The following is a 21,552-nucleotide window of genomic DNA, read 5'->3' as shown; positions in this document are numbered from 1 at the left end:
CGTGAAAATAAGTGTAGTTTATCTCAGGCACTTTTCTGAAATGTTACACAAGAAGCCGTTCTGGCAAAATACGAAGGGGCTTCCAGGCTCACCAGCCTGCTTTGATCTCTGACATGAGGGGCATCCCCCCCGACATCCTCACATGGAGTTGGGCATCGCCCCCACCCTTCTCCCCACAGCCTCCTCTGCCATCCTGGCTATGGATCCTGAGGAGTGACTCCCTGGGTGATGAGGACCCCCATCTGTGAGGCTGATTAGGTGACAGAGAGAAGGATCTGGAACACTGATGCGTCTGCTGAAGTGACAGATGAACTGCCCAGAGGTGGGGGCAGGGATACCCTTGGTCGAAGGTCAGGTCCCCCAGGTGACTGCACCCCCACCCTTCTGGGCAGCCCAACCCCTGCAGGGCCTCCACTCGAAGCTCACTCACAGGGGTCCCCTCTCCGCACCTCGGGGCCACTCCCTGTCTGAGTCCCGGTTCAGGGTGATGGGGGGAAGGGTGCGGCCTGGAAGCCAGGGCTCCGGATGGAGCCTCTTTGGGTTCAGTTGGCCAGAGAAGCACCTGCCCTGGAGTGGGGGTTGAGGGGCCACCTGATCTCCCAGCACAGACCCCGGCCTCCCCTCCTCATCTGGAGGCTTCTTCCAGGTGCCACACTTACCTTGCCCTGACTGTCAGTCTGGAACTCAGCCAGTTTCAAGGCGATCTTGGGGTTCTTGCTGCCTGCAGAAATGAAAGCAAGGTGGACCTGGCAGGTGGACCAAGAGAGCTGACAGCAGGTGCTGGGGCGCTGGCTGAGGGGGTGCAGGGGGGATGTTCCAAGGCTGTGACCCAGCTGACATGGGGGGAGGGGAGGAAGACACCCACTGTCCAGAGGTCCTTCTGTGGGTGTGTCACCCTCTCTGGCCCCCCCAGGCAGGACTGACTGTGAGCCTGGACCATGGTCCCAAAGGTGATGTGGCTACATCTTTCGTGTGTAAGAACAGAGATCAGGCCTGGGCTGGTCAGGGGTCATGGGGGGACATGAAACAGGAGGAAGATGTCTCCCTACCTCGGGAGACCTTGAAAGCTGGGTGCAAGTACGGCACATGCCCCTAATAAAAGCCCCCATGACGCACAAACAGGGCCCTTATCTGGCGACAGCTGGTGCTCAGCAGTCAGGAGGCAGGCAGCCTATGGGCTGGGGCAGCCGAGACAGGCTCTCCAGGGCGGCATTCAGTTCCTATGACACGTCTCAGCTTTGGCCCATGGCTCTAGCGCTCCGGCAGGTGATATTTTGGAGCTCCGCTTCCTCACCTTTCCAGCAATGGAAGGAAAAGACTGACCTCCCCATTCACACCAGGACCTAGGAGTTTCCCCAGGAAGGCTCTGCCTAGCACAGCCCACAGTCAGCAGGAACAAGTCTCTCGGAGGCTTCCACGGGGGCCCCAAAGATGCTAAACCTGGCCCGCATGAGTATTCTGTGTGGCTCACCAAGTTTGTTTTCCTTTTTTAAACTTGTGTGACTGTGCCTAGCATGGCAAGTAGGATCTTGGCTCTCCAACCAGGGATCGAACCTGCATCTCCTGCATTGGAAGGCAAAGTCTTAACCACCGGATGCCAGGCAAGTCCTGCTAAAAGTATTTTTAAATAATTTGAGACATGTTTAAGAATTGGTAGATTTCTGGGACTTGGTGGTTCAGTGGTTGAGACTCGGAGCTTCCAATGCAGGGGGTGCAGGACTGATCCCTGGTCAGGGGGCTAACATCCCACAAGCCTCTTGGCCCAAAACTGAAATATAAAACAGAAGCAATGCAATAAAAAAAAAAATTCAATGAAAACTTTAAAAATGGTCCACGTTAAAAAATATAAATTGGTAGATTTTGTGGGTGAGTCTGGATTTCTGGCTTCTCTTGAGACACGGGGCAAACTGTACTCTCACAAGGCAGTGAGTGTCCGATGCGCCCTGAGAGGGGCCACACCCTCTACTACCTCCCCAGGGCTCCTGTTGTCTCCTGGGCCCCAAGGCAGGACGCCAGTCACCACTGATGGTGGCTCTGGCCCGGCTGTTGTTCCCGAACCCAGCCTGCTTCTCTGGGTCTATCCCTGCCTGGGTCCTGTGGGCCCATCCTGGTTGGTGCCTCACTGGGTTCCACGAGGCTTCAGACATCTCCAAGCTGCCCTGACCTGTCCTGGGCCCTGACCTATCCCAGGCCCTCACCTGTCCGGGGGTACCGGTAGGAGTCCGTCTTCCTTTCCTCCAGCGCAGGGGAGGGCACGTGGATGATCTCCACCTCGGACTCGTCCACTTCCTCGTACAGGATCCGCAGCGTCTTGCAGCCTTCTGACCCTGGGAGGGAGCCGGGCCCCTGCTGAGGGTGCCAGGCATCCCTCCGCTGTCCCCGACTCCTGCCCACACAGGACTCTGCTCCACCACGGTGGGGCCAGAACACCCAAAGCTGCCAATGCTTCCACCTAGGACGTCCAGTCTTCAAGCTGTGACGTCCAAGCTGCCCCATCTGTGGGACTTGGTCACATTCACCCGAGCAGACCAGCATTCGGGGCTGGGGCAAGAAAGGGTGCCGTGAACACTGTCACGAGAAGGAAGCGAGTAGCCAGGAGCTGGAAGTGGCATGGGGGCTGCCAGTGCCAAGGTCAAGGGATGGAGCCCATAGCCATTCCTTTCTCAGTTGCTGAGAAGGGTCCCCTCTGCATCTTATACCCTCATCTAACTTGCTAGGGTGGACCAACAACATCCATCAAATGTGGCTAAGCCCATTTGGCCTGCAGATGTCCACATGTGCTCTGTAGGGTACTGGTTACAGCAAGCGGAGTGATGCCCCTGGGGTCCTGCATGCGGCGGACCCTTTCTGAGGGGTTCTGAGCTGCTGAGAATAGCAGAGTGAGAACCCTGACATCATCAAGGCCAGCGGATGACAGCAGGGGTCATTCTGTATCCCCAAGGGACCTATCCCATGTCTGGAGACATCGGTAGTTGTCATGAAAACTCAGGAGACCACAGCCCCCAACAGAGAAGAAACCCACCTCCATGCCCACAGGGACAAGGGGAGAAGATCTCATTTTATAGACCATGAAATCGAAGGGTGGGACAGTCACCTGCTTCTGCCAGGCAGAGGCATAAGCAGAGTGACCTGACCCGACCCCGACTTCTGACCTGGAGCCCTTCTCCCTGATGGGCCTCAGGCACACCAGGTGTTGCGGCGGTGAAAGACACTGCCCAGATGGAGGAGTGTGAACAGTGTCCTCCCCAGAAACATGCAGATCCCCGCCAGGTCTCGGGAGTGCCAGCAGCCTTCCCAACCCTGACAATCCAACCTCTGCCTGGGTGCTGGCTAGAGTGTACGGCACTGGTTTCTCCCCACTGCACAATTTTCAGGCCAAGCTTGTATTCACGGTTGGACCATGAAGTTTTCTTTGCAAATCAACTTAAGGAAAAGGTGAGCTGACGTAAAGGTGGCAGTGGATGGCCAGGATGGGGTGGTGCATGGCTGGGGTGGTGGACACCAATGCCTGGCCCCCAGGATCCTGGGTTTTGTGGCCCCATGCCCACTGGCGCTCAGGTCAGAGGGACTCTGAGCAGCGGAGGCCTGGGTCAGTTCTGCTTATGCTGTGGAAGGTCTGATGCTACTCACTGGCCCCAGAAATGACTGCTCCCTCGCTCAGAAGACAGAGTGTGCTCTGCTGAACAGGGAAAAGGTGACACATCCTGGCCTTAGGCACAGCTAAGAAAAACAGATACAAAAGGGCCCACTGCTCTGGCTTCTTCCTAACTTGTTGGCAAAACCCACCAAACTTCTAGGTGCATGTAGCTTCAACTCATCTCTCTTCCAGCTGGGAATTTCTCTAAGGCAGGATTTTCTTTTCTTTCCTCTTTTTATTTTAAATTAATTTATAGCTGTGATAGGTCTTCACTGCTGCAAGTGGGCTTTCTCAAGTTTCAGCTAGTGGGGCTACTCTCTAGCTGTGGCACCCAAGACATCCACAGGTAGAGGACTGATTCTCTGTGTTCTGATTGCAACGGACTGAATGTGTGCACCCTCCCAGAATTCAAATGGTAGATCCTAACTTCCCACTACTCAGTGTGATGTAGTGGAAGGTGGGGCTTTTGGGACACGATCCGGTCGTGAGGGTGGAGCCCTCATGAAGGGGATTAGTGCCCTTACAAAAAGGAGACCCCAGAAAATTCCCTGCCCCTTCAGGGAGATAAGATGGTACCCGGAAGCTAGGGAAAGTTCCTCACCAGACAACATATCTGCCTTGGTCGTGGACTCCCAGTCCCAGCAACAGTGAAAAATAAACATCTGTTGTTTATAAGCTGCCCTGGCTGTGGTATTCTGTAACAGCAGCCTGAGTGTCGCCAGCAAGCTGGCTGAGGCTGATCTTAAATGAAAAGTGTGAAGGGTAGATGAGCATGTATACTGTGCTTCTGTTAACAGAAGAGCATTTGCAGAAGTGTGTTTATTTTTTTGCAGCACCTTGCAGCATGAGGGATCTTAGTTTCCCAGCCAGGGATCAAACCCGTATCCCCTGCAGTGGAAGCGCAGAGTCTCAACCCCTGCATCACCAGGGAAGTCCCCTGCACAAGTGTTTTTAAACCAGAGAGGCACTTACCCTCCCAAGAAGCTGTGGGGCACCACCAGTAGCCAGTGAAGCGGTCAAATTCCTCCTGGATGACAAAGGTGGCCACACCCGCAGACCTGGGGTCGTCGAGGACACTAGACAAGCCTGGAGAGGACAGAGCCAGATGGGAGACGAGGGGTCTGGTTCAGAGGAGGGGCTCTCCTGGTACTGCTAACGTTGGGGGCCATCCTAGGGGCTGTACTGGGCGCCATGGGGTGTAGAGCAGTATCGCCACCCCACCCACTCCATGCCAGGTACACCCTTGCCCCGTTGTGACAGCTAACAATGTCTCAGCACATGGCCAGTGTCCCAGTCGCCCCAGCTGAGAACCTCAGGCTTATCAAGAGGGCACCAGGACCTGGGGCAGGATGGTAGGCAGGGATTGGCCATAGTCCTCGGATTTCCACAGGTGTCTACACAGGGGTGCCATCACACTGGGCAGGCAGGGACCTGAAGCAAGCCCGGGTCTGGTGAGCTCTGGGCTGGAAGCGTGGAGGTGGACAGGAAGGCAGGGGTAGGAAGGCTGAGATGGGCAGCATCTAGCGGGCAGGCCAGGCCCCCATGGCCTGGGTGATTCACACAGAGGAAAGCCAGGTAGCTGGACTTTGTGGGGCTACTGTGGGGGTGGGCTGGGGGTTTGTGGTGGCCAGGAGACCAGGCTCTGAGCAGCTGCTAGTGGTCTGGTGAGGGTGCATGGTGGGGCAGGGGTCTCCAGCAGAAGCTGGAGTGGTGGCTGTGGGGACTGACCACAAGGGGGAGCGGGTTCCCATCCGCCCTACCCTCCACACAGGGACACAGGGAGGGGATTGGTAGGTAGTGGTGGTGGTGTTCCCATCGTCCCCGCGTCCACCCCCACCCCACCCGCCGCCTGGCCTCACCCTTGTGGCAGAAGGTCAGCCTCCGCTCCTCGCCCGTCTCAATGTTGGCCACCCACAAGTCACTGTTGTTGATAAAGGAGAAGAAGGCAGGGTCGGCGGGACAGATCTTAGGGTCCATTCGTGGCCCCGAACACTGGGTCTTGATTTCCAGGGGCTTCATGGGGGACATCTGCAGACAGAGAGGCCTGGCTCAGCAGGGTGGGAGGCCCCAGCCATACCCCCACCCTCCCCACCAGCAAGTGCGGCTCACCACGAAGCCATTCTTGCCGCCATCCCCCCCAACACCCTCCCCACCAGTGAGTGCAGCTCACCATGAAGCCATTCTTGCCGCCATCCCGACAGTGGAAGAGACTGTTGCTGGCCTGGAAAAGGAAGAGGCCGCTCTCACTGTGGAAGTCATAGGAGGTGATGCCGAAGACGCCCAGGCGTTTCCGCTCCCGCAGCAGCTCCTCCTCCCGGGAGTAGACCCCGTGGTGCGGTGTGGCCTGGGGATACAAGGGGGACATCAGTGTCAGCAGCTGAGGCCCTGGCCCCCTTTCCCCACCAACTCTCTCCCAGACAGATGGGGCCGGGCCCCCAACCAGTAACACCCTACAGAACCCCGCCCTCTGTATTCGATCACAGCCCCTTCCTGCGAGAACATTTGAGCTCACTCCACCCACCACCACACGTCCCCAGTCTCTGTGTGGGGGAGGGAACGGGCAGATTCAGGACCACCCAGATGCCTGACCTGGGGTGGGGAGGCAGCGGGCAGGTAAGCAGGTGCATTATGGGGGACACCATGCAGCTGCACCCTGGAGAATTCTGAACATCACGTAGGAATTAAGAGAAACATTAAAAGGAAGAAACACATTTTTTATTTTTTAAATTTCTTTTTCTCTGGCCGCGCCGCAAGGCCTGCAGGATTTTAGTTCCCTGACTAGACACTGACCCTTTGCCCCCTGCAGTGGAAGCGTGGAGTCCTAACCACTGGACTGCAGAAGAGAGATCCCAGAAATGTGTTTTTAAAGAGCAGAATCCAAAGCAAAATGAGCACCCCCCATCCCCACCCCTGCTGCAAGGAAAACCATGCAAATGAGTTGGTGGGCTTGGCAACTTCTGTCCAGGACAGGCGACAAGCAAAGAGGAGAGGGCTGCATGGGTCCTCTCCCTGGAGTACTGTCATATGTTTATGATCCAAAAGCAGTCAATGTAAACCAGTACAAAAGGCTCTCTCCCACTCACCAGCCACATCCTCTTTGGAAGCAAGATGACTTGGACGACATGGGTCATTAGTTAAAAGTCTTTATAAAAGGGCCTCAAGCCCAAGTTACTCGCACCCTTTAGATGAGGCTTTTAAAGGGAGAGGTGCTTCCAGCAGGCGCTGTCATCATGAGCCTGGGCTGCAGTTCGGGTGCCCCACGGGAAGGGGAGGGCAGGCGTAAGGCAGGGGTCCAGGGCCGGGCACTCCTTCCTCCCAGGGGAAAAGGCTGGGACCCCTCCGAGGCCAAGTGCTCCTGCCCGCCTCAGCCACGGGGCTTACCTGGAAGTGATCCAGCATCTGCTTCCACGACAGGAGCAGCAGCGCCTCCTTGCGGACCTTCCTGGGGATCTCGGAGTAGAGGAGGGAGTTCTCTCGGCTGCCATAAGGCATCCCTTGTAGGGAAGAGAAAAAAGCAGAGGGCGCCCTTGCCAACTCTAGCCTAGCTCAGGGCTAGAAGAGAGCCTCAGGTGGGACGGACCTAGGACCTAGACTCCCCACGGCTCCTGGGACTGGGCCCGGCTGGCTTCTCCTGCTTCTCCAGCCCCTTGGCCACATGTCCCTCCCCAGAGAATCCATAGACAGAATTTACACTGGCCAGCAGGAGCAGCAGGCTCTTCCACCTGAAATGTCAGAGCCAAACATGTCAGCCTCAGTTACTGAACAAAAAGCACCCAAGAGGACAAAAAATGGGGGGTCAGTGATTCCCGACTCCCCACAGGTTGGGCTCCGGTCATGTATCCTGCTCTACTATGATAGGCTCTTGCAAAGGCCAGGAATTAGTCTCGGATCAAAGGAAGGGCAAAGCTCCAGAATGACAGGGAGAAGTGTATTCCAGTCCAGCCCCTCCCCCTCTGCAGGGCTGACACCAGGTTGGTCCGCTTCTGCGGGGCCATCCTGGGCAATGGAGGGTGTGAAGCAGCCTCTCTGGCCCTACCACTGGATGACAAGAGCCCCATCAGTGTGACACCCACAGGATGTCCCCAGACACGACTGAGCATGGTCTCCTGGGGCAGGAGTGCCTGACTGAGAGCCGCTGATCTGTAGAGCAGAGTGGCTGCCTGGGGAGAACTCTGTGTGGGTGAGTGAGGGAAGGAATACAGAGTGCTCGGCACAGACAGCGGCAAATAGGGCAAGGACACACCTTCCAACTTGGAGTGGCTCTGCCTTGATGGACAATGGCATGATGGCTGTGGGAGCAGGATGCTTCTCCCGGGGAGCCTGGGGGTCCCCGCTCTCCAGGTGCCAAGCTGGGGCACTGAGGCAGGGCTCCCTGGAAGCAGGCTGTGGCCCAGGAAGGGACCATGACTGACAGTGGATCACAGAGAGCGGGCGCCTCTCTCTGATGCCTTTCAATCCCAAACTCCTCCAGGAGGGAGACTGGGTTTGGAACTGGTCTCCTGTCCTCATACGCACCCTCACTTCTAAGACTGGAGGCTGGGGCCCCAAGTTTGGTGCCTCTAGAGCTAAACAGAGCTTCATAAGTAATACCCATCCCACCACAGTAACTCTTACAGATAGCTTCTCAATACAGCAAGCGACTTGTATTTTCGACTCGTGACAGTTTGCTCATGAAGTATAGTTGGTAAAGAAGTGAAAATGCAAAGCTAACTTGGACGTACAAGTGAGAAGTGTTCACAATTCAACATCTGAGGACTTTTAAGCCAGGCGTCCCTAACCCCGTCTGGAACCAGGCCTCACATCAGGAGGGGAGCACTCGTGAGCAAAGCTTCATCTGTATTTACAGCCACTTCCATTGCTTGTGTTACCACCTGGGCCCTGCCCCCTGTCAGATGAGCAGCATTAGTCTCTCAGGAGCAAATCCTACTGTGAAATGCACACGAGAAGAACCCAGGTCACAAGCTCCTCATGAGAATCTTCTGAAACCATCCCACCTCCAGTTGGTGGAAAAACTTTCTTCCGTGAAACTGCTCCCTGGTGCCAAAAAGGTTGGGAACCGCTGCTCTAAGCTGCTGCAGCTAGACTCACTCTCAGCTAGAGACACAGACTCTATACCACCCACCCAGGCCACCCATGGGGACATCTTCCTTCCCAAGTTCACAAGACAAGTGGGGACGGGAATCATGTGGTGGGTGACTCCTTTCTTGTAAAATGTCCAGAACAGGCAAGTCCAGAGACAGGAAGCGAGTCAGTGGTTGCTGGGGCTGGGGGCAGGGATGGGGAGTGACCACTCACGGGGATGAGGATTGCCTTGGGTGATGGAATTTTCTGGACAGTGAGGATGGTTGCGCAATCCTGTGACTGACTATACCCCAAACTACCGTGCTGTCTGCCTTTAAGAGAAGGGATTTGATGGGACGTGAATTACTTCTCAATTAAACAACAAACAAGGGGCCAGTGTGGATAGCTGGGAGGGGGCAGGTGGCCATTCTCAACCAAGCACCATGGGCTCTGAACAGCCCCGGTCCATAGGCTCTCTGGGAGCCTGAGACTTCCAGACAGGAAGTTGGTGGTGCAGCCCTACCGAAGAACACCAGAGATGCCTCCCCTCCCCACTGTCTAATAAGCACTGACATGAAAAGGGACATGCGCTCTGGCACATCCCCTGAAGCAGCTGCCCAGGCCCTGGTGTTGGTGGGGATCGGTGTGCACAGTGAGGGAGTGAGGGTCTGGGATGGCTGAGCACGGCCACTGACTTCTGCTGTCACTTCTCTTACCAGCTCCACCATCTCAACACCCCATCCCAAAGCCCCCCAGCATGTCAGGGAGCCCAGGACCTGGACACAGAACACAAGAGATCTTTTATGCCTGAAGGGACTCCCAGTGCCACCTGGGGCCCTGTGCCCTCCTCCGCTGGACACGTGACACCCATCTGCAGCAGGGAAGAGCCGACCCACTAGGAGCAGTGGAGCCCTAGAACCGGAGCCCGTCTTCCAGGACAGCAGTGGGCACATTCCCTTCTCTGCCCTGTCCCACATGCACTGGGCTCCAAGAGAGACTTCCCAAAGGGTGGTGATGGGGCCCATCAGGGAGGAAGGGATCCCGGAGGAGCAGGGGGACAGGCCACTTGCTCAGAGGACCAGCACAGGCTGGGCATCAACCTGGGAGGCCCTTTCTGTTCAATCCATCAACGTTGTCTTACTACCAGCGCTCCCCCAGCACTGAGCTATAAATACATGGGGACTCGGGGGAGACCTGATCCAGGAACCTGGACGTGACGTGAGGTCAAGGGCACCCCAGGGTGCTGAGTGATACAGACTGGGTCAGCTCAAGGGTGATCTAGCCCAAGAGAAGCAGGATGGCTCTGGGCTGTTCTAGGCACGTTTCAGGGTTTCAGTGGCTCTACCGCCCTTGTCTGGAGCTGGCCCACACCCCTGGGATGGGCTCTCAGAACCTTCTGCAAACCCCAGACCCAGACCCGTGCACAGGCTGAGGCCGATCAGAGGAGCGGACATCTGACCTACACTGAACCAATCATATTCAGAGAAAGGTGGTCCGTTTCTGCTGGTGGCCGGAACCAGACGTGTGCCCCTGGGAGTGTGGCCGCAGAAGGCAGGTGGGAAGTGAGGGTGGAGCCGCAGAAAGAAGCACATGCAGTGGATGCCTGGACCCCACGTGGTTCAGGCTTCTCAGTGTGGGAGGCACGGGGCGAGCTGGAGGAGGTCCCTGACACCACGTCTCTCCTATGAGGCTCAGAGTAACTCAGAGCGTTTCCGCCCTTTCGCCAGCTCTGGTTAGCTTAATGGTGGCTCCCAAAGATGCCCAGATCCTAACTCCAGGAGCTGGTGAGCATGGTACCTGCCTGGCAAGAGGGCCTTTACCATTGGGATTATGGTAAAGATCTCGAGCTGGGGAGATTAGGCTGGATTATGCAGGGGGGCCCTAATGAGCCTGATAAGAGGGAGGTGAGGAGATTTCAGACACACAGGCGAGGAGATGTGACCAGGGAGGCAAAAACTGCAGCAATGCAGCCACAAGCCGAGGATGCCGATGGCTGCCAAGAGCAGGAAGCGGCGAAGAACCCCTACCCCTTGAGCCTCAGGAAGATGACCAGCCCTGCAGACGCCCGGCTCTCGGCTGAGAAACTGATTTCAGACTTCTGGCATCCAGCACTGAGACAAAATACGCTTCTGTCATTTTAAACCACCAAGTCAGTGGTCACTAGTGTCAGCAGCTGTCCTGGGACACTCATACAAGTACCTTGACCTGGGAGGGCAACTTGAACTTGAGCAAGCTAGGGACCCAAGTGAGACTGCATGCAGGACAGGGGAGGGACTGGGGACCATGGAACCACAGGGAGAAGAAAAAGGGAGGCTGTAGCTTGCCACGGTCACAGAGTCTGGGCCACATTCAGTCCTCTCTTTTTCCTCTCCCAGGGATAAATGAAACCTGAAGCCCGCCCTAATCTCTCTTAGGCTAGAGCTGGCAAACTTTTTTCCATAGGGGCCAGAGACAGTAAGTATTTTTGGCTGTGCAGCCCACATAACCTCTGTCCCAGATACTCTCGAAAGCCGCCCGAGATGGTCCGTACACCCACGGGTGTGGCCGTACACCAGCACAACTCGATTTCTAAAAACAGCCGGCCGCCGCTCACCGACCCTTCTAGACCATTCCTCTCTCTGACTCCGCCTGCCAAACTGCCATCTGGTCTCCACGCGGGCCTCTGCAGGGAGGGAGAGCATCCAGCAGGGCAGCCCCCGCAGTCACCGTCACAGGCCTTGGCGTGGGGGCAGCGCTGGTCAGGGTCTTGGCGTCGGGGCAGCATGGGGCGGGGGACGACCTTCAATTATACGTTCGCTCCATCACTCATTCCGATACTGACCGAGGGCTGACTGGGGTCAGGCTGACGGTATGTGGAGGGTGACCCGGCCCCAAAGATCCAGACCTGGGATTAAAAACCTGCCTCAGATCAATAATCACAGGTCAGGCTATGTCCAAAGGAACAGGACTGGTGCCGTTCCTTCTTGGCCTGGAAGACCCTGGGCAATATTCATTTGCTCAACAGGTTATCTGTCATCCACCTCCTAGGAGCCAGGCCAGGGCGGCGGTCAAGGCGACAGGTCAAGGCCATGCCCCGAAGGCCAGCAGGGAACACAAGTGCAGACGTAACTGCCGATGACATAGGAAGCCCTGCATCAAGGCACACCCCAGGAGGCGGAAGTGAGCAGCAACTGACATGGTCATCCGGGTATCCAGGGCTGGGAGAGCAAACCCCCAACCACCCGCCCACGGTGATGCAATCGAGCCACCTCTGTGTGAGCCTCCGGGTTTTCAACACACCACGAGCCGGCAGGCCCCCACAGGAGTGACCTTCCACTCCCACTGTGGGGAGTCATGTTGCTCAGCAGCCACCCTGGCCCAGCCCAGGCCGCTGGGAAGTGACTCAGGGGGCGGGCCTAGCTTACAGGCGCTGGAAACAATCTCAGGGCTGTGGGCCCACCTACCAGGCCCAAACCTGGAGCTGCTGCACGGATGGGGCAGGACTGCCCTCTGTGCTGGCCACCACAAGGCTGAGGCCGTGGGGGACCCTGCCCCAGGCTATCACTGTTCACAGCTGTCACGTGGGACCACACCGTTTGCAGACAGCTTGCCCCACGCCCAGCCCTCTGTCTGGACCCTCTGACTCACTGGACTGGCTGACCTCTGGGGATGAGGGGACGGCGCAACAGCTGGCCTGGCAACAAGGCGTGGGGGCGGGGAGCCCGGGGCCTCACCCAGGTAGTAGAGGCGGTGGGAGTGGGGGCCTGACTCGTCAGTCTTCTGCACGAACTGGAAGTCGTGCGGCGCCTTGTTGACCACGAGGCCCGAGTTCTTGCGGCTACCGTGGATGATGCTGCGGAGCCCCTCCCACGAGTGCTTCTGCACCTGGAAGCGGGACGCCGGGTCCTCCGTCTCCGCCGCGTCGCCCCGCTCAGACGTCAGCGCCCCGGTGGCCATCCTCTCCGCCCCCTGGGAATTCAGCGAGAAGCTACGAGGGGGGGGAGGTAGGGAGGGAAGGACAGGCAGGAAGATGGTGAGAAGCAGGGTGGCATCCAAGTTCCGCTCACAAGCTGCCCCTACCACCGACTCCCCTGGCCAGGCCCCACCCTGGGCAGCCTGCCCCGCCCCCTGAGGACGCCTCAAATTCTTCCACTTTTTTCCAGCCACAAACCCACAGACCCCCACCACCAGCACCTCCTGGCTGAAACACTGCCACTGTCTCCCAGCTCAACCTCGCACATGTTGCAAATCTGATCCTGCGACTTAAAACCCTTCCTTGGTTTCCCGCACTCACCTGGGATAAAACCGAGCACTCACATGGCCTTTGCTGGCTTTTGTCCTCTGACCTCTGCCAGGCCTTCAAACCTCACCCGCCTTCATCAATCTAGGCCTTCTCTCAGCTTTGCAAACAAGCCAGGCTCCTTCCCACTCCACAGCCTTTGTCTGTGCTGGCCTTCTGCCTGAAACACCTCTGCCCTACTCCACACTGGACTAGCTTCTAATCAGATCTCAGCATGTCTGTCAGGGCTGTGGATGGCCATCTGGACCAAAACTGTCCATCCATCTTTCACTTGCCCCCTGGCTGCTCCACCCTCAGAGTGTTTTGTCATGGTGACTGTTTACGGATCCCCTGCCTGTTCCTGCTCGGCCACCCCCGCCCACCCCACCCACCGATCTTGTCTGTCCTGGCCACGGCAGTGTTCCTGGAAACTCACACGGCCCCTGCTGCACAGGAAGTGTTCCTTGGAGAGCCACAGAGTGATGATCTCCACTGGGAGACACTCTCTCACTCCCCAATAACTGAGCCTAAGGTGCAGGTGGGCAAATCTTGTGGCTCATGCTGTCAGCTCGCCAGCCAGCAGGGGAAGCTGTCCTGTCTCACCAGAGGGGCTCAGAGAGCCAGGCAGACATCTGCTGGTCATCAGAGAGCCTCAGGTGAGAGGATGGACAGGTACCCCCTTCCTGAGAGGCCACTCCACTCTCTCGACCCACTCCAGGGAAGGTTGCTGCTGTGTAATACCCTCCCCACCCCCTGCACTTGCGGCTTCTTGACTGAACTAGACTGGCCAGGCAAATATTTATTTTATGGAAATCTAAACACAGCCTCAGTGACCTGGTTCTAGAAAAGCCAGGGTCATCTGGTGAGGCCAGCCAACATGGGCAGGCCAGCCTGGATTTCCTGTGAGGGCACCAAATAGCCAAAGGTCTTGCTTAGACTCCGGGATACCTCATCCTCTGGGATTAGTGCCTCTGTGGACACATGTACATATTCCCTTGTAGGAGGAATTGGCTTTCAAGAAGTCGTGGACAGAGCTAGGGCTCCACCTTCACCTGGGGGCCTTAAGACTTCCAGAAGGCTTTGCCCCTTGCTAGTACGAGATCCCTGCTTGCTGTGAGAGGCGACAGAAGAAAGAGACATTGGGAGGCAGCCACGGCTGCTGAGCACCCACTGCAGGCTGATCTTCAGACTCCTCTTTCCAACTGGGCCCCTGCTTGGTCCTTTCTGACCCAGCTGAGCTGGGGGAGGGGCAACAAACTGACACTTCAGCTGCCCCCACGCTAGCTCTGAAGACATGGACCACAGGCCATCAGAGCCTTTGGGGGCCCAAAGGTCAAATAAAGCAAACCCTGGCGGGACAGCACCCTTGCCGAGGGGCGCCCATGGCCTGTCCTGGCCTGCCACAGAGCTGCTGTTCACCTCGAGGGCAGCAGGGGCCATGGGCGGTGCTGGGAAGGGGCCGGGCCAGGACCAGCTGGGCACTACAGAGCCCACACAGCCCCGGCACTGCTGGCAACAAGCTCAGAAAACCAAGGCAGGGCAGGTCCTCTAACTGCCAAACCCCTCCACCCCCAGCCCCACGCTGCCACCACAATTCCAGCTGCAATCACGGCAGAAAAACAAACTGGCCTTGGGTGCTTCCATGGGGGACCCCAGAGGCAGAAAGCAAGCCTGGCAAAAACCCTCATAGAATCTCACGGCTTATATCCACGGCAAAGGAAAATAAAAATGATCTTGCCTCCGATCAGCGCAGAGAGCCCAGGAAGCAAAAACACGATCCAGGAGATGAGAAACGAAATGAAACATCGGGAGGACCTTCTAGACGTGGCTCGGCAGCCCAAGCTCGCACGCAGGCCAGCACTTGCTGCCGGGCCCTGGCCCTCGGCTCACCTCTCTCCTCCCCGGGGCAGAAAGAGAGGCTCGGAGAGGGGAACAGGTGAACAGAATACAGCCCTCGGGAAGCAAGCCTGTGCCGGCCCTGCCTCATTCAGCGCCAGCTGGGGCTCGGCTTCTTGAGTCAAGAGTTTACACAGCTGGGGAAATGAAAGTGGATTCCAAGCCACCTAGGCCAGACCTACCCACGCCTTCTTTCTGCCAATCGATAGGACGGCCCACAGCCCACACCACCACCAGCACCTAGGTCGGGGCCTGCCAGCAGGGACGCTGTTAAGGCCCACTCGACTTCTGAGATATGACTGAGCCGGCGCTTCTCAAGCTGAAACCACCTGCCCCTGGGGTATCAGCCAGAGTCCCAGGTGATGAGGGAAGCAGGCGGAAGACAAGAAGGCAGGAGGCGTCAGACGAAGGGAGGTGGGGCCCAGGGCCACCATACTCCAGAAACGCCTGGGAGTGGCCTCAGGGACCACATAACACCCCTCCTGTTGGGGGCTGCCTGGAACAGCAAGCCATCCTCCACTCTATGAGGGCCACCCCTAGCACCTCCCAGGCCTTCAGCTTCTGCGAGTCCATGGGCAGCCCAGCCCACGCCCGCCCCAGACCTGGTGCGGAGGGGAGAGGAGACTCCAGCCCCACTGTGGACTGGCGCCCGAATGCGCAGGCACCACACAAACTCAGGGCCACCTCTGGGTAACAAATCATGCACTTAATGCCAGCCCTGTCTTCCGTTCCCTTCCTGCCCACCCCTGCCCTGATCCTTGCATTCACTGAAAGCAGGTGAGCCTGCGGATCAGAAAACTGATACTGACAGAGATCGGCTCAGCTGAGGAATTTTCATGGTCCCTTCCTCTCGTGCCAAGCCCCACATGTGGAATGGACGAGTGACTGGGCCTTGTGAGGCCTTAACTGTATTTGATCCTCACTGAAACCTTGGGAAGTGAGTTCTGGGCTCTCCTCTAAACGTGACTGCAAAGCAGGCTCTGAGGTCAAGTGGCCCACCCAACCTTCCCCACAAAAAAGGGCAGAGCCCCAAGCCCACATCCTGACCATCTGGCCAGTGGCTCTCAGTCTCCTCCCCAGGGGACACTGGGTGATGTCTAGGGACACTTGGGGTTGTCATGACTTGGGGTGAGGGTGGATGCTCCACTCCTGCCATGCCAGGGCAGGCACTGAAGGACCTACCCCAGTGGCAAAAATACCAAGGCTGGAACTTCCACATTCTCAGTGCAGGGGGCCCGGGGTCAATCCCTGGTCAGGGAACTATATCCCTCATGCCACAGCTAAGACTTTGAAGGCCACAACTAAGACCCGGCATGGCCAGATAAATAAAAATATACTTTTCAAATGCCGAGGCTGAATAACCCTGCCAGCCCACACTGCCGCCCTCACGCAAGAGCCAGAAGCACACCTTGGGGAAAACCAGAAACCTGGGGGCCGCCAAGGTTTGCCTTAGACCCTCCAGACCTAAGATTCCATTAGAAATTCGGGAACCTCTGCGATATCCCCACTGACCAGGGATCCCCAAGCGCCCCTTACCTTCTCCAATGTCCTGCGTTCACGGTGTCCAGCCGCAGCTTCTTAACCTTCCGCATTAACCACTTGGCTGGCCTCAGGGTGGGTGAGCCTGCGAGGGGGAGGCCACAGGGCTGCAGCTCTGGCAGTGTGGAGGGGCGAGGCCTCCTCCCCTTCAAATGCAGCCCTCTCAGGGCTTTCCTGGCTGTGCAGTGGGCTCGAGTTTGATACCCGGTCAGGGAACCAAGATCCCACATGCCATGTGGGGTGACCAAAAAAAAAAAACAAAAAACCTCCGGTCTGCAAAGAACACTCAGCGCCAAGGGCCTTCTCATGCTCAGTCATGTCTGACACTTTGCCACCCCATGGACTGTAGCCCACCAGGCTCCTCTGTCCATGGGATTCTTCAGGTAAGAATACTGGAGTGGGCAGCCATTTCCTTCTCCAGGGGATCTTCCCGACCCAGGGATCAAACCTGTGTCTTTGTATCTCCTGCATATACAGGGGGAGTCCTTATCACTGCACCACCAGGGAAGTCCCTCTCACAGGACTGATGTTAGAAATCTGAAGGCCTATCCAGGTATTTGCCAGGAAGCGGGCAGTTCTCCCCAGCTCAGAGTCCTGAGAAGACACGAGTTTCACATGACTAGGGAGATACCACCCACTGCACTTTTGGGGAATCAAAGAAACCCACATTCCCCACTGTGGTTGCTCCCCGATGGCTGTTCCAACCCCATTCCTCCCAGATCTTGACCACCATCTCCAGCCACACTGGCCTCAACCTCCCTAAACATTCAGGCAAGCCCACCTCCGGGATTTTGCACTCCCCAGTCCCTCTGCCTAGAACACCTCTGCCCTGCTTTTTGTAAGACCTGCTCCCTCTTGTCCTTCGGGTCCCAGTATCAGCTCTTCAGGGGTCGTTCCTGGCACTCGGTCCAGAGTGCTACCCTGTCAGCCCCATCTCAATGCCTGGGCATTTCTGCAGACACTCATTCTAAGACAGTGGTTCTCAGTGGGAGTAATTTTTGCCCTCCACCCTTGTCCAGGGCATCTTTGGTGATGCCTGTTGACATTTTTGGTTGTTCTGATGGTGTGTGCGGGGGGGTACTGACACCCAGTCGGTGGGGTCTGGGATGCTACTTATCACCCTATGGTGTCCATGAGAGCCCACCCCCACTCTCTCCAAGAATGATCTGGTCTCAGTGTCCTAAGTGCCAAGGGGGAGAAACTCTGTGTTTACTGTCTGGGGGGCAAAAACTGAGTAACATTCTTAGACTCACACTAGACATCAAAGTAAATCACCTGTGGTTTAGGTGGTATACCAGGGTGGCCCCCAGGGCCTGTGAGTCACCCCTTCTCTGTTTGTGTGCTTATATGTGTGCAGCCTCCCAGGGCCTCTGCAGGTCAGGTGATCCTGGTACTCAGACGGGTCTCAACGAGGCCCAGTGTCCCCAGGGGACAGTTTTGGTTGTCAGGACTGGAAGGCAGGCGGCTGGCATCTGGTGGGTGGAGACCAAGGATGCTGCTAAGCCCCCACAATGAGCAGGATAAACCCCCTCCCAACGCAAAGAATAACCTGGCCCCTAATGCCACTAGAGCTGAGGCTGAGAACCCCTCTCTGGGTAGATGACCGCTCCCAACAGGATGTCAGCTCCATGGAGGCAGACCTTCACTTGTCTCTTCCTATTGTGGTCCTGACAGACATGATGCACTCAACAGACATCTCAGGCTGAATGAACACGTCCTTGTCCTCACTTGAATGCTGTCTAAAGTCAAAGGGACCATTGGTGTGGGCGGCATTCCACCACCTTCTTGACAAGACAGGTGCCCCGATGGTTAAAGAAAAATAAAGCAGTGGAACTTCCCTGGTGGTCCAGTGGCTAAGACTCTGTGCTCCCAACACAGGGACCCTGGGTTCGATCCCTGGTCAGGGAACTAGATCCTGCATGCCACAGTGAAGATCTGGCACAACCAAGTAAATATTTGAAAGAGAAAAAGAAAGCAGCGCCTGGTCCCAGGATAGAGAATCACCTGGAAGTGAAGCAAAATGTCACTAGAAAGCAGTACTGATTTCACCACAGATCAGGGACAAAAACTGCGGGCTCTGGTGTCAGAGAGATTTGGGGTCAAACCCTAATTCCACTACTGTGACCTTGAAGGAGTCGCCTAACATCCCTGTGCCTCAATTTCCCCAGTTGTGAAACAGGACCAACGCCTAATACTACTGTGAGGATTGAATGAGATTACAGGGGTTAAAATCACACACATAGAAACCACAGGGCAGCTAATACTGTCATCTGAACAAGTTATTTAAAATCAATAGTTACTTAAATAACAAGTACTTAATAACAAAGTAACAAGTTACTTAAAATCTCCAAGAGGAGAACTGGACTCAAGCCCCTTTCAGAGCAAGAATCCACATCATCCCAGAACCCAGTGCCAGGCCCCCTATTAGATGGGGAGTCGGGGGTGGAGGGTGGGCATGGTGTGTGTGTCTGCGTGTGTAGCCACACATCCACCAAATACTTTTTTTCTCCTCCTGGATAGAAAGAAAAGTCTCCAACCAGAGCAAAGCTGAAGCCACTAGCCTGGGGCCAGCCTAACTTGTCCTCCAGGGCTGCAGAAAACCACTTCCTCCCAGATTTTATATCCTGGAACAGACAAATAAATCCCACTCACCCATACCCAGCAGTCCAGCCACCCCACCCCACTGACCTTCTAAAGGGTCCAGAGAGCCTCCATTTCAGCTGCAGATGTGGTTCACAGACCTTGACAGAGTAAATATGTCGTTAACGTGGCGATTTAACAGATGGACTGACTAACCCCCTCATGCTCCTGCCCCTGGCGAGTCCCCAGTGGTTGGGCCTGATTCACTGTACCCAGTAGATCTTGATGCCTCACAGCCCCGCAGCGCTGTGTGCACGCCCTGGACCACACCCCGCAGGAAAGTCCTGCCACCAGGCGCCAATTAGACCAGGATCCAGCAAGGGACTACAGGGACTGGTGACCACACTGCACCCTTCCTAGGCTTTTAGTCCCAGCTCCTGTAAAGGTTTATGCTTGCCGCTCAGGCAAGTGACCTCCTCACAGTCCGGGGCAGGGATGCGCTCAAAGGGAACAGGGGCCACTCCTGCCGCACAGATGGGGAAGTGTCAAGACTCTGTTGGAAGAGGGTGGATGGCTGGACAGGGCTGGGAAGGAGGCTGAGGGAAGCGGGCTGGACCCAGTGGGGATGTGGGGTGAAGGGGTGGGGGCCGGACGCAGGGCGGGGCGGTGGCCTCTGCTCTCATATAGGTAGTATGTGTCTGCATAAAGAGAGGACAAGGTGGGGACCTCCAGAGCCGACGGGAAAGAGAAGGCATTATTGAGTGCGGCCACCCCGGGAAAGGGGTCAGAGCCTGGTGGCCCGGGCAGCAAAGGGACGGGAGAGGACGTCGGGTCAGGCCGGGCAGAGGAGAGACTGAGAGCTGGCAGGGCAAGCGGAGGGAACTGGCGGGCGAGGAGTGAGGAGAGAAGCGGGGCGAAGGGGAAACGGAGGCGGGGACTGGAGGAGCCGCGCGCACGGTCAACGGCCGGGCCGGGGAGAGCGGAGGCGGGGACGGAGGGCCCCGGGGAGGCCGTTCCACGTAGGGTCCAGAGTCGGGACTGAAGCGGGGCGGGTCAGTGGCGGGGTCAGGGTTGCGGCCGAGGCTGGACGGGGCGTGGGGGTGCTGCTCACCGGGACTGGGGGCCGGCGCGAGGGCGGCGGCCGGGCTGGGCAGGGCGTCCCGGAGCCGGCGGCACCTCAAACTCGCGGCTCCATGCCCGGGACTGCGGCCCCGGAAGTGGCGGGCGCGGGGCACAGCGGCGCCGGCGGACACGGGGTACCCGGCAGCCCAGGCCCCTTTGACCCGGAAGTCGAGCGGCCCAGGCGGCGGCCTGGGATTGGTCGCGGCCCGGCCGGTACCAAGAAGCCCGGGGCGCTAGGGGGAGACGTGTCAGCAGGGCCCCCCGCAGTAAGTGGGGTGAGACGTGCCACGGGTGGCGTCTTCCCCTGCGAGGAAGGGACACTGGGAAGAGACACCCCTGGTAACTTGGTATCACCCAACCAAACTGCTAACACTTTTACTAAGGGCATTGTGAGAAACCTTCGCTCGTTCAGGCGTTGGTGGTATAGTGGTTAGCATAGCTGCCTTCCAAGCAGTTGACCCGGGTTCGATTCCCGGCCAACGCAGTGGTTAGTTTTGTATTTTTTTAACAGCTTCTTTTACTGTCTATTTAAAATTTCCTAAACATCAAGCTAGTATTTCTATTACTTTGCAATAACTTCTGCGATTCCCGAATAGCTTTAAAAAAAACAAGGAGAATATTTAAAAGCGCCTAATCTGAATTTTTATTGTAGTAAATTTTAAAGTCGCTAAGAGTCGGGCACGACTGAGCGACTTCACTTTCACTTTTCACTTTCATGCATTGGAGAAGGAAATGACAACCCACTCCAGTATTCTTGCCTGGAGAATCCCAGGGACAGAGGAGCCTAGTGGGCTGCGGTCTATGGGGTCGCACAGAGTCGGACACGACCGAAGCGACTTAGCAGCAGCAGCAGTAAAGATACCTAAGTGTTTCCATGTGGGTTTTGAACCAGGGATCTTTCTTGTGGGAGGTGACAGTGATAACCGCTACACTAGGGAAACAGACAAGAGTCACACTTCTTGAGTTTATTATAGACAATGTTACCGAAGTTGTTACATTGTAGCTCCTGAAATGACTGTTGTTTGGTTCGGTCCCCTCACGTTGATTTCACTCTTCCTAAATGTCCATCACTGCCTGATGCCCTGGAAGCTAGAAGGAGGAAAATAACCTCCTCTCAACAAGCACAAACACGCTATTAAAACAATCCAAGACAGAAATTTCTCCCAAACCCATCCTAAAGTCAACGTTTCATTAGTTCGTCTCATAGATTCCTTATTCAAAACCCTTTCCTGTCTACAAATATTAACCATGCTGTTTCAGCCCAAACCACTTTCTACAGTAATTTTCCGTAAAAGATCTCACTGCTGGGTGCATCGAATTTGGAAGGGGGAAAAAAAATCAGGACATAGAAAGAAGTTAATTGAAGATAATTTAAATGAGTTTTCATCTTAACTGGAGTTAACTCATTTTAGAGCATTTCTTTTTTTAAGAGAGATAGTGGAAGGAAGGGAGGTAATCA

General features: G+C 56.4%; 1 protein-coding gene and 2 non-coding genes across 7 annotated transcripts in view; 2 read left to right on the top strand and 1 right to left on the bottom strand.

The window, feature by feature from the left end:
• Nucleotides 1-20,190, bottom strand: part of DPP9 (dipeptidyl peptidase 9) — a 37,702-nt gene extending 17,512 nt beyond the window's left edge. For 4 of the 5 annotated variants that reach the window (XM_068981150.1, XM_068981151.1, XM_068981152.1 and 1 more), the window contains exons 1-10: nucleotides 20,083-20,190; nucleotides 19,080-19,132; nucleotides 16,389-16,476; nucleotides 12,412-12,665; nucleotides 7,019-7,131; nucleotides 5,808-5,981; nucleotides 5,497-5,665; nucleotides 4,610-4,723; nucleotides 2,199-2,327; nucleotides 660-721 (exon numbers count right to left, since the gene is read on the bottom strand). In XM_068981150.1, coding sequence (XP_068837251.1) covers nucleotides 660-721; nucleotides 2,199-2,327; nucleotides 4,610-4,723; nucleotides 5,497-5,665; nucleotides 5,808-5,981; nucleotides 7,019-7,131; nucleotides 12,412-12,665; nucleotides 16,389-16,444 — 1,071 coding nt within the window. In that variant the 5' untranslated portion in view covers nucleotides 16,445-16,476; nucleotides 19,080-19,132; nucleotides 20,083-20,190. Of the gene's footprint in view, nucleotides 1-659; nucleotides 722-2,198; nucleotides 2,328-4,609; nucleotides 4,724-5,496; nucleotides 5,666-5,807; nucleotides 5,982-7,018; nucleotides 7,132-12,411; nucleotides 12,666-14,846; nucleotides 14,964-16,388; nucleotides 16,477-19,079; nucleotides 19,133-20,082 lie in introns of those variants that run through there. The other variant, XM_068981153.1, reaches the window with a different exon arrangement.
• On the top strand, nucleotides 18,227-18,299 carry TRNAG-CCC (transfer RNA glycine (anticodon CCC)). The gene has a single exon. It is a non-coding gene; the product is annotated as a tRNA-Gly (tRNA).
• A 315-nt stretch (nucleotides 20,191-20,505) lies between the features above and the next one.
• TRNAG-UCC (transfer RNA glycine (anticodon UCC)) lies at nucleotides 20,506-20,577 on the top strand. The gene has a single exon. It is a non-coding gene; the product is annotated as a tRNA-Gly (tRNA).
• The last annotated feature ends 975 nt before the right edge of the window (nucleotides 20,578-21,552 follow it).

This window comes from Capricornis sumatraensis, chromosome 9 (assembly GCF_032405125.1).
Source record: "Capricornis sumatraensis isolate serow.1 chromosome 9, serow.2, whole genome shotgun sequence".
Lineage (NCBI taxonomy): Eukaryota > Metazoa > Chordata > Mammalia > Artiodactyla > Bovidae > Capricornis > Capricornis sumatraensis.
The sequence above is the reverse complement of the archived record's forward strand: the minus strand, read 5'-3'. Positions and strand labels throughout refer to the sequence as shown.